Source organism: Pteronotus mesoamericanus, unplaced genomic scaffold (genome assembly GCF_021234165.1).
Source record: "Pteronotus mesoamericanus isolate MK-2021 breed Mesoamerican mustached bat unplaced genomic scaffold, CSHL_Meso_final contig_101, whole genome shotgun sequence".
Taxonomy (NCBI): Eukaryota; Metazoa; Chordata; class Mammalia; order Chiroptera; family Mormoopidae; genus Pteronotus; species Pteronotus mesoamericanus.
The window spans coordinates 19,721,044-19,733,283 of NW_026555001.1; the positions used below are offsets into that span (position 1 = coordinate 19,721,044).

The following is a 12,240-nucleotide window of genomic DNA, read 5'->3' on the forward strand; positions in this document are numbered from 1 at the left end:
AAACATGAGAACACATGTCTTCCGCCTGAAAATACTCAGAGCAAAGGAGAGATAGGTAGCCCAAGAGACAATTACAGTGCAAGATATTACTATAATGGAAATGTATATAAAGCACACATAGAGCCTTTGGAGCACTAATTAAATCTACTGGGGACGTCAAGGAAAGCTACAAAAAAACTTTAAGTTTGTCAAACTAATGAAAAGGGAGCATCCCAGGCAGAGAAAAAGTCATCTTCCAGGACTCAGAGTCATGGGAAAGCTTAAAATATTCAGGGATATCGTGTGGCTGTAGTTAGGGTGCAAGAAGGCTATTGGAAAAATACAGGGGAGACATGTCCAGATCAGTGACAGGAGACAAGGATCACAAAAACGGGTGACGATATTTAGAACGCAGACTTGGCTAGGTTTTTTCATGGACAGGGAGCAGAAGTAAAAGAGGGAACACCAGGAAAATATTTCCTCCAGCATCCTCCCTGCAGAGGACAGGATTTGATGCAATGTTTATTTCTCTTTTTCTCCACCCAAAGCATCCACAGTATCAAAGTATTAATCCACCCTTTCTGATAAGGCCAAAGTCACTGGCTTCCTCATCACTTAAACTAAGGGGATTGCTGGTCTGCCGGTACAAAGGAATCCATAGCTTCCTGGGATGAGTTTACTCTGCTAGGAGAAAAGTAGCCCTGAAAGATCAAAAGTCAACACGCTTTATCATTCTTTTTCCTGAGTTATGTTGTTTTTCTTGACAGGTTATCTTAATGTCACAGGCCAGTCTGGATTCTTCTTCCCCTTGGAATGAGTGCCACAGTGTTTGATGGCTTTGTGGCAATGACCAGCGGTATGCCCAGAGGCATTCTCCAAGGACAGCCCACCCCTGCAGCAACCACACAGCCAAAACCCATCTTCGGAAGTACTGGGGCACTGAGGAAGCCACACTTAAACCAGTGTGGCAGTTTCAAGGCCATTTGGACCATAGTCCTTAGTCAGTCAGTCAGTTAACAGTCTGCTTGAAGCCTTTCAGAGTCCTTCTCTGGAAACACAGGAAGTGTGGGTCTACATCTCAACCCTACTGTAAGGAGATTCTGTACTTCTGTTTGTAGTCCCTCTTCAGGTATTATGGACTCCCCCCAAAATTTATGTTGTAGCCCTAACCCCCAATGTGATGATATTTAGAGATAAGACCTTAGGGGGGTAATTAGGTTTAGACAAGTTCATGAGGGTGAAGCCCTCGTAATCAGATTAGTGCTGCTATAAGAAGAGACACAAGAGTGTTCTCTCTCTCTCCCCCCCCCGCCACCCCGTTTCTCTCTCTCACCCCCATCCCCCACCCCAACTCCCAAACCATGTAAGGACACAGGGAGAAGATGGCCTGGCTGTCTGTAAGCCAGGAAGACAGATCTCCCCAGAACACGACCATGCTGGCACCCTGATCTCAGACCTCCTGATTCCCTAGGGTGAGAAATAAATTTCTGTTGAAGCACTCTCTCTGTGTTTCATTATGTTCTCCTGAGCCGACTGAGACGAACGTTGAAGTCCTAAGCTCTACTACATCAGAATGTGACTGTACTGGAGAGGGGGCCTTTAGACAGGTAATGAAGGTAAAATTAGGTCATTAGGGTGGGATCAAATCCAATATAACTTGTGTCCTTATAAAGAGGGTACTGGGATACACATGTTACTGAACAAATGGACCCCTGGTGGGGTGGGGGGTGTCCAGATGCTATGACCGAAATAGTGACCGCCTCCCTTCCTCGGTTGTAGGTCCTTTGCCCACTGTCCTTGGAATTATGTCTCTGAATAGCAGATTTTGGTGAAAAGGAAAAGAACTATTTATTTAAAAGTTGCACAGGTTTGATTAATGGCTAAATGTCGCTCTTAAATCTCAAAATCCCTTTAAAACACCCACCAACACACACAGTCCTGCCTTCCCCTCTTTGACCAGTCAGGCCAGTCAGGGGTCCCGTCCTTCAAAAGAAAAAGAACAGAAGTCCAGGGCTCGGTTAGGCAGGCCTCTCGCGGGTCTCAGCACCATCCACTGCGTCGCTGCCATCTCCAGCTCTTAATCCATAACCATGTGGCACCTTCTCATGGCCCTCTAGCAAGAGTCCTTTCTCCTCTTTCTTCCCACGTGGTCTTCACACTGTTCTCCAAAGTGCGTGTCCCTTTGTCTCTCCCCTAGACCTGTGTCTCTCCTCCTTCTTCTCCCAGTTACATTCTGCATTAAGTCTTTCAAACCTTCCTGAATAGCCTTGGTGATATGCAAAATAACCCTCTTTGCATATGAAGAATGAAGCTATCTTGTTATTGACAGGCAAAATGACTTTCAATGGCCCTGCTCAAGGCTCCCATCCCCCATGTCAGCCGCCCTGGGGTGGGGAAAATATATTTTTCTTGGACACCCCAATCTCTGGACTCTGTCACAAATACCCCCGGGGGGGGCCCGGCTATGCCCCGCTACACACAGACATCTACAAAGGCACAACTGAGAAGATGATCATCTACAAGCCAAGGATGAGGTCTCGGAAGGAAGCAACACTTCCACCCTCTAGAGTTGTGAAAAATAAACTTCCATTGTTAAGCCCACAGTACTTTGTGTGGCAGCCCTCGGCCACTAACACACAGGCTATGCAGGGAGTCATGGTGGCATATTCCACAGGAGCCCGTAACATAACTCAAAACATAAATGAGTTCACCGATAATTTGCTACCAAAATGGTGGAGATGATAAAGAGAACGTGAAGGAGGAGGAAGAGCAGGAAAGACAACCTTCTCTAGAAAGTGGAGATTAGGGCTGAGGTTTGGGTGGCGAGGGCAAGAGAGTTCCTGCACCGAGAGAGTGAGAGCAAGGCTGGCGGGGGGGGGGGGCGGCGGGGAGTGGCACGGGAGCTGAGCAGACGGAGGAAGTCACACACAAATCCCCTCTCCGTGGGAGAACTTTATGGAGGGAAGACTTTCACGGAAGGGTGGCAGAAGGGCGGTAGCGGACCTGCCCCAAGGATGGGGGGCTGTCATCAGTGGGGTGTGCGGATGCTCCTTGAGTTGTCTGAGCCTCCCACCTCTCCACCTCCCTCCTCTCAGGAAGGGGCCAGCTCCTCTGAGCAGTAAGGGAGGAAGAGCTCATCTGCCCTCTGACAAGGAGACACAGCTCTGTTGTTAATGAAGCGAGAATGGAGTAATCCTCTGGATAATTCAGACATCCATCATCATTTTCAACTGAAATGTCCAGGTGAAAAAAGGTCTATGAGTCAAGAAGAATTGATGGATTTGAATTAATTGCCTCAATTTACCATTTTATATTGAACTTGTCCAAATTAAGTTACATAAATGGCCTTTAGCTATGCGTATGGGTCAGCGGAGACAAAGAAGGCTGCCGGCTGGTGTTCCGCCAACGGTCTCCCGTCCCAAAACCTGATCTGGAATGAGAGGACAGACACCATTTCATGTTGACTCGTTCTTGGAGATATTTTCCGGGTGTGATGCAGTGTGTTAATCCATGCAAAGACCATTATGTGCAGGAGAAGTACAGAAAAAGCACTGAGGTGCCTGAGCCAGCTTCTTGTTTACCTCTTTGGGGAGAATGCATTGCGGGCATTTAGAAGGGGAAAATGACTATAAACAGCACATAAATTAAAGACCCATCCAAAGGTGTCTCTCGGCACAGCTGTGCTTTTTCCCTAATCACATTTCATCAGAAATCCGGATGTTATTGAAGACGTACCCTAGCAAATGCCGCTAAATCACCTACCTCCTTCTCGGGCAGTGGTATTTCTGTGGTATCTTCACGTCATCTCTCTGCGTGTCTTCTCTGGGAACCAGCTGAGGCTCAGAACCCCCATGCCTTATTTCTCTGAAAACTGCCAGATTCAGAGATGTGAATTTCTTAGTGCGCTCACTGAGATTCAGAATGGTGGGGGACAAACTGCCTGGAACATGAAGTCAGAACACCTGAGTTTGAGTTCTAGCTTCCTAGTTCTTATGCCAGCTGATCCTGAAAGGCATTTAACTCCAGAGAGCCTCAGGTGTCTCACCTGTGATATACAACGTAAAACTCACAGGGTTATTAGAAGGATTAAAAGAAATAATGAATACCAAAGCCTTAACAAACCTTAAAGCATGTGCAATTGCAGCTCTATTAATAAAACACTAACTTATTTCCCCAGATGGAGGGTGACTTGTATGTGCGTGCACGGAGTCACCGAAAGGGCACCTGATGGTGTTTATTTGATCCTCTCACACACCCATAATCATCCCTTCTAGGTACCTGTACTTGCATAATGAAGACAGTAGAATTAGGTGAGTTATGCAGAATTTGGCCATGTCTTCCCTACTTGTAGGAAGTGGGATTCAGATATCTATTTTGTAGGTTTCGCCTTTAGGATATTAAGTGAGATAGTTTATGAAAGCTAGCTATCACCATGACTGGTAGGTTTTGGTGGTTAATGAATATCAGGTTTTTAATGAATATTTATAATGACATGACCGTTGTTCTGTGGCCGCTCAGGAGCAGAGGGATGACCACCCGCCTCCTTGGCACCTGGCACGCTGTTACCGCGTGAAGTGTGAAGGTCCCAGACTCATTTATTTTATTTACCTGTTTGTTTCTTCCCATCCTAACTCCACATCTATACTCCCAACTCCTGGTCTTCACTTCACCACAAAGTAACCATTCTAAACACTTTGATGTCACTTTATGTACTTTGTTTACTTATTACTAGTTTTGTATATTTTCTTATAACACATATTAAGCTGCTTCAGGTGTGGGAAAGCTTCATTTCTCTCTCCACTGGATAGTTTCTGAGGGAAAAACAAAAGAATGGTTATGAGAGGATGATGGACTCCCAAAGCAGGTGGGAAATTCTAGCTTCAGAGACCAAGAGTGTCTCTCCTTTTCCTTCTGGAAAGGCCAGGGCCCAGGGCCTGGTCGCTCAGTGGCTGTGGCTCTGTGCCTCGGGGGGCTGGTCGCTGGTTTAGAAGGCGCAGCACCCTGATAAGGGACTGACCCTGCCTCCTGAGGAACAGGACTGATGTCACCCTTATGGGGAAGAGGTGACGCCCTGTTAGCAGGGAGGCAGAAGAGGTTACGCAGGGCCGTGCTCAGGCTCATGGGACCCAGAAATGTCTCAAAGCAAGGCTCAAAAGGACTCTTCCATACACAAAAATTAATGGAGCACAGACGTCCATGGAGGGTCTAAAGCCATAAACCTCTAGGGAGAAAATATAGGAATAAGTATTCTTGACCTTATTTTAGGCAATGTTTCTAAGATATGACACCAAAAGAATAAGTAACAAAAGATAAAATAACAGGGACTTCGCCAAAGTTAGAAACATTTGTACTTCAAAGAACACCATCAAGAAAGTGAAAAGAAAGGACAACACACAGAATGAGAGAAAATATTTGAAAATTTTATATCTGATAAGAGACATATCCAGATTATATAAAGAACTGTTACAGCTTAATAATAAAAAGTAAAAACTCAATTAGAAAGTTCAAAACTCAAAAGTATTTGAACAGACATTTCTCCAAAGGAGACATACAAATGTCCAATAAACACACAAAAAGATGCCCAACATTGTGAGCCATCCAAACCACAACAGATACCACTTTACCCCCACTAGGACGGCTGTAATGAAAAAGATAGATAATAACAAGTGTTGACAAGGATGCTGAGAGACTGGAACCTTTTTACACTGATGGTGAAAACATACAATGGTGCAGCCATTTTGGAAAACAGTCTGGCGGTTGCTCAAATAAATAAACATGGAATCACCATATTACCCAGCCATTTCACTCTTAGGCGTTTACCCAAGAGAAATGAAAACACATGTCCATGCAAAAACTTGTACATGGATGTTCACAACAGTATTATCCAAAATAGCCTCTAAATGGAAACAACACAAATATCCATCTTTTATGAATAGATAAACTGTGGTCTGCCTATATTAAGGAATATTGTTTGGCAATAAAAAGGAATGAAATGCTACAACATGGATGACCCTGGAAAACATAAGTGAAAAAAAAAGTTTATTACAAAACACTGCACACTGTATGATCCCATTTATATAAAAGGTCCAGAATAGGCAAATCTATACAGACAGAGTGTGCATTCATGGCTGCCCTCAGTAGGGGGTTGGGGAGTTTAGGAAGTGATGTCTAATTGGTACAAGAATTCTTTTTAAGGTGATTAAAATGTTTCAAAATTAATTGTGGTCATGGTGGTACAATTCTGTGACTATACTAAAAACCATTAAGTTATACACTTTGAAGGGGTATATTTTATGACATGAATTTTATCTCAATAAAACTGTTTTAGAAAAAAGTCCTTTTCCAGGGTGGACCATGGAACAACCGAAGACTATAGTGTAAGTATTTTTTAAAATGACTGTATTAAATGCTAAATGCCACCACTAAAAAAAAAAAAAAAAAAAAAAAAAAAAAAAAAAGGAAGAGAAGAAACTCCTGATACTAATTGGCATATGTTTCTACCCATTTTCTCCTTCGGAGACCAAGTAACCACAACCAGCTGGGTTTGGAGGATGGCCTGACGCCTCCTCCCCACGCTAACTGAGAGGCAGCGACAAGCAGATGAAAAAAGGCATCAAGCAATCTGGTAACTATTTGTATTTGACTTCAGAATAGAGGTGAAGACAGTGTCAGAGAAACTTCCATCCCAAAGTTGGTACCTTTCCCAGCTCTCGCAACAATGGATGCTCTGTGACCTGGATGGGGAACAAAAATAGAAGAAACCTGAGATATGACCACCAAGTATTGCTATCTATACACAGGGCCCACTTGGCCAGCTGTAGATTGTCAGGCAAGAGAAACTTCCCTTTTAGGGACTCTTAATTGCTATGTGGATTAAAACATCATCTAAATTCACAAAATTCTACCAGTTAGACAACCTGTTAATGGGTGACCAGGTACTCTCAGATCGATGGGACACTCAAATTGGAAGATGAATTGGATTCAAAGACCTTAATGGTCCTCTCAGACCCCAAGTATCTGTGATTCTATATAATCAGTTCCATAGTAATATTTATTGTGAATACAAACCCACCAAAAATCAATTCAGTTTTTCTCTTTTAATAACTAGTAAATTACATGAAAATATACTATCAAAGATTCATCTTCAGAAAGCAATCTCCAAGCAATTTTATGTCATCAACATAGATTGAGTGCAATTAAAGCAGAGTGAATATTCTAGATTATAAACTAGAAGACCCAAGTTCTTGCCCTACCTCCTTTTACTTTTATGGGGGGAAAAAAAAATCCTAAGGGTGTCAAGACCTCAGTTTCTCTATCTATAAAAATAACAATATCTATAGTCAGTCTCTAGGATGCTGTCTATCTGACACTCCGTTCCTCCCCCATTTGCTTCCATAGCTATGGACAAAGAGAGTTCAGCCCAGTACACATGACCTTCCCTAGTTAAGTCAAAGATCGAATTAGCCAGAAAGCCCTGTCCCAGCCCAGGCACAGGACAGCTGTGCTCCCTCCCAGGCCTCTTGTCCCACTCTTCCTCATGTTCTCCATGTCCACGGACTCAGCTGGCCGGCCGGTTACAGGCCATCACACACGCCACACATAGTCTCAGCTTCCTGCCATTGCTCTTCAATGGTGCCATCCAGCCCAACCCGCCCAAATCCTGCCCATCAGCCACAATCCTGCTCCTGCCTCATCTCCTCCAGGCCCCCTGAGATCATCACATGGGGCCACTGCAGTCTGGCTGTGCAGACCCCATACCGGGCACTTGGTGTACGCTCATTACCAGCTGTGATGTGTATTCACTCCCTTCTCCTTATTGGTAAGCTCCTGGAGGACAGAGGGCTCGGGGACTCCCTAAATCCTTAGAGAGAATCAGTGGTCGGGGCCTGGAGGCCTGTTCATCCAGCCGGCTCTCTCTTGATCATGAGCACTGCTCTCAACCTTATCAGGGTAGCGCTGTCTGATTCCTGGTCTGGTGAGAACAGAAAGAAAACAACAACAAAATGGGTGAAATGTAACTGACAGAAGTCAACAAGCAAAAAAGGCTTTCAAAGGAAAAGCAAAGGACCCATCTCAGATCAAGGCAAGAATGAGGACTACAGCTAGACATGATGAAGAACTTCCTGAGAGTCCCCAGCAACCCCAGGATGGCATGCAGTCTTCTTATGTGGACACCTGTTTTAAATGGGTGAACTGTTCTATTTCCCAGGCACTGCCAGTCTTTGTAGATGTAGGTGGCCTTCCAGAAAATCCATCCTGCTGAATCATTCTGAATATGCAGCCCCCAATTGCCATGAGGTTAAGTCCCTTATAATCTATGTACTTTTTTTTTAATTGCCAAGTCCTCATAGAATCAAAGCAGCCAGAGCTGGAATGGGCCTAAGAGGTCACCTCATTCTGTCCCACTCATCACACAGACGAGGAACTTATACTCAGAGTCTTAGAAACTGTCCCATGATCCTAGTTGACAGAGCCTGCCTCCTCTCATGCTGATTCAAACTCACCGTACATTCGACATTAAGCTTTAAATGTACACAGCAACAACCAAAAGTAAAAACAAAGTGCAGGTGAAAAAACCAAAAAAAAACCAGTCTCACAAGAACCATCCCACATTATAGCCACAGTATTTATTCCTTAGCTACGACCTGCCTGGATGAGATATTCGTGAGGGCGAGGCGAGAGGGATGCAAAGGTGAAAACTTCACTCAGGTCATGCCCTGCACGCTTATCTCTCTGGCTGCCAAGGTAATATGTAAACAGGTGAAAAATTAAATCATATTACCAGAGAAAACTATACATTCAGGGCAACAACAGACAGTTTGTAAGAAGGTCCTTCAGGATCTGTCGCCCTACATAGACACTGATAGGGGATCGGGGTCAGAAGCCATGAGGTCTAACTGGGCTGGCCCCCAGGAAAGGCTCCCGCAGTAGGTGGGGCTGGGGCCAGCCGGCCCTGGAGGGGCAGAGGGACGAGGTCTGCGTCGTCCAGGAGGCGCTATGTCGCACCCATGGAGTGGCACTGAGCATTGGGCGGTGCTGACTTCTGACGTCTTTCCCCCAGAAAGAACTGCTGCTCAACAGTCTGGCCTTATCCCCTGGCCGGCAGGATGACAGAGTAGGACAGCATCTGCTCGCCCCTTCACAGGAAGTTCATCGTGGGTCAGTCATGTCTCCGTTTGGCTGACACTGGCCCATGCCACCATCTCCCACCCCGTGCCACTCACCTAAATGCTCTATTTTTTTTCTTGACATTTTTCGTGTGTGTGTGTGTGTGTCATTGGCATGTACAGGCCATGCTGGGCATAGCTCCATCTAGAATTCTTGAAGTTTACAAAATTTCTAGCTTCTGGGCATCATTTGCAATTATAATGCTGTCATAGGCAGAAAAGAGATGAACTAATTAATCATCGTCGATTCTAGTCCCTATTTGCCAAATGAGTTTTTTGAACAGCATAGCTGGAAGTAATTTGTATCTAGTTTTATATCCTTGTTTTATGTCACTGAAAGAGTAATTTAACATCATGGTCACTGTACATAAATCTCCTGGTAGCAGTGGGGTATATGAATGGTAGATTCAACCATTTGTGTTCAGCAAATTATGTACCAAATACTTATTTCAGTGTATGAACTACACTGAACTCAGAATATTGGGCTTCTGAGGGGTCTTTAATGGTGCCCATAGTTCCCTGGACTTGCCCGGACCCTTCTGGTCACCTGCAGATAAACAGAATGCATAATTTCTCTTCTAGAGGTCATCACTGGGAAATCCTGCATCATCTTATTCCTTCGAATTCCCCCAGTCAGAATGCTCTCTGATAGGTACCCAGAGCGCTGTGATTACTCAGACTGATGGGTCACCCCATGGGACTTTGCGTTTATGAGCTGATAAGTCATAGCCACTGGCTGAGATTAATCTTTGTGACACCAGAATGTGTCTCTGCTAGAGTCACTAGTCTGCCTGCTGGAGGAAGGCCTCCTTTCCCCCAAGAAAACCCGCGATTTCAGATCCCCAGAAATGTTAGGAATCATCATCAGAGACAAATGCACGCTCAGCCACAGCTATGCATGGCCCTTAGGAATACCCTGTGTTGCTTCAGATCCCTTCCTCAGCCCTGATGTCCTCTTTTTGTTCTATTAACCTCTGTTTTCATATGTGCTGTGGCTGGCTAGCTTGGATAGGTACCCTACAAATACACTTCCACTCTAACTCACACGTAAGAAATGATAACATTACCATTTATTAAGGGGTTTTTGTTTTGTTTTTTGGATTTTTTTTGGCCAGGCATCATCCTTCTACTGTAAGTCAACCCGCATAAAATAGTGCAATGAAAATGCTGAGAGCACACCTAGAACTAATACAGAATAATATTGAACATAAACTGTAAGTGAATAATAAAATTAAGAAAAAAAAATTGTAATGCTCAGAGAAATGGCATTTGGTGGCAATTCGTGTTTCCAGAACCTTCACAGCCCAGTGGTGTAGGTTTGGCCAGCCTTGGCCAGAGACCTCTGTCATGGCTCCCTTTTACAATATTAACACAGATGCAAAGCAACCGACCACTGAGGGGAGTTTAGGGGCCCACAGGGGTTTTGTGTTAAAAACAACAATACTGTACCTGAATGAGAAGCAGTGCGGAGGCTCAGTGGCCAGGAACAAGGCCGGGAACAATGGCCTTTATACCCTACTACTGTTTCAGAATATGGCCCTTCTGGAAGCACCGGGCTTGCCACCAGAAGATTTAAATGAGTTCATCGTTATTGGTCACATCTGGATAGAGCACACAAATAATAAGTTATAACAACCAATACGGGCTCTGCAACAGGTGCTTCGCGTGGTCTTCGTCCACAGCCCCTCTTTGTTGCTCCCGGGACCCCTCCACGCCCGCTCCTCCAGCCAGCATGCCCCGCACGGCCCTGCGCTGCTCACAGCCACCTCTGTTGCCCACGCCGTTTCCTGTCTGCGCATCTGGTCTCCCCGTCCAGACTGCTGGTGTCTTATGGACACGGCCAGTGTCAGACAACCCCATCCATCCCTTTTCATGGTCGCTTCAGGGTCAGTCAAACCAGCGTGGCTGGGCCATCTAGACCGAGCCTGTTTCCTACAGGTGGGTAGAGAAGGAGCACCTTGGGCAGCGTCTTCTGTGGGAAAGGAAGGATTCATGGAGAAGGCTCTAGGATGTTTAGGAGGGACGTGGCATGTCCCTCTCCCTCTCCTCTCTGGCCCGCCCATGTCTGGAGGAAACCCAGGAGCGGGTTCCAGTAGAGGAATGGCTCCTCCCCTCAATTTCCCAGCAAGACCCTGCCCAAGGGGGTGGGCTCTAGAGAGGGGTGGTCTCCTCAGGGGCCCCACGTCACTGGGGATTCTGGAAGATTTGGGACCCCTGTTCCTGCTGTGACTGTGATTTCATTGTCTCTCAGGGTGACTTCAGGTCAGTCACTCACCAGACCGACCCCCTTCCCCTCTCTCCCTACCTCCTCCCCGCGGGCTGAATCCAGAGCAGGTAACCACAGCTAAGAGTACTGATCAGGATTAGGGTGCCCATGTAAACCCCAAATCCGCCAAAATGGGAAAGAACAGAGAGGAAAATGTCTCCACCAAGACACTGTGAAGGGCTGGCCTCCCCAAATGACTACCAAGTTCTAAAAGGGAACAAGGAGCAAGGGTGGCTTTTGTCCCCTGTGCCTGATCATCTGAAGGCACTGCTGGGTCAGGGCAGGCTTCTTGGGTGCCAAGCCCACTGCCCTCATGGCCTCACCCTCGGAGACCCCTGGGAAAGGCCAGGCCGGGCCGGTAGAAGGACCCTGTGGGGCCTGGCTGGGTCCCCACTGAGCCCCCTCACAACAGAGCCCGTCCTCTGATTCAGAAAAAAGCCCTGTCCGGGAAAAGCAAACAAGCCGGGAAGCTGCCCTTTGGACCTTTTGCAACTAGCTGGGTGCTCCCTTAAGCCAGGCTGCCGTGGCCCCGGGCGGAGGGCCTCAAATAAATAGGGTGCGGACTCCAGGCGGACGTGCATTCTCACTTCAGTGCGGGGAGGCTGCCTGTGGGTGCCCGTCTGTGGGGAGGAGACAGAGAGCGAGCAACGTGAGGACAAGACCAGCCACCGAGGCGCAGGGAGGGAGCCGGCCCAGCTCAGCCATGGGCCGGCCGCGGCCCGTGCTGCTTCTGCCAGCACTGCTGCTGCTGCTGGCCACAGGCGCCCGGGCAGGTGAGTGAGGCTGAGGCGGCCACCCCGCCACCCCACCCGCTGGCCCCGCTGGGTT

General features: G+C 46.6%; 1 protein-coding gene across 1 annotated transcript in view; it reads left to right on the top strand.

The window, feature by feature from the left end:
* The first annotated feature begins 11,984 nt into the window (after positions 1-11,984).
* The window catches only part of APOB (apolipoprotein B), a 38,929-nt gene continuing 38,673 nt past the window's right edge, over positions 11,985-12,240 (top strand). The window contains exon 1 of the mRNA XM_054569196.1: positions 11,985-12,185. Coding sequence (XP_054425171.1) covers positions 12,116-12,185 — 70 coding nt within the window. The 5' untranslated portion in view covers positions 11,985-12,115. The remainder of the gene's footprint in view (positions 12,186-12,240) is intronic.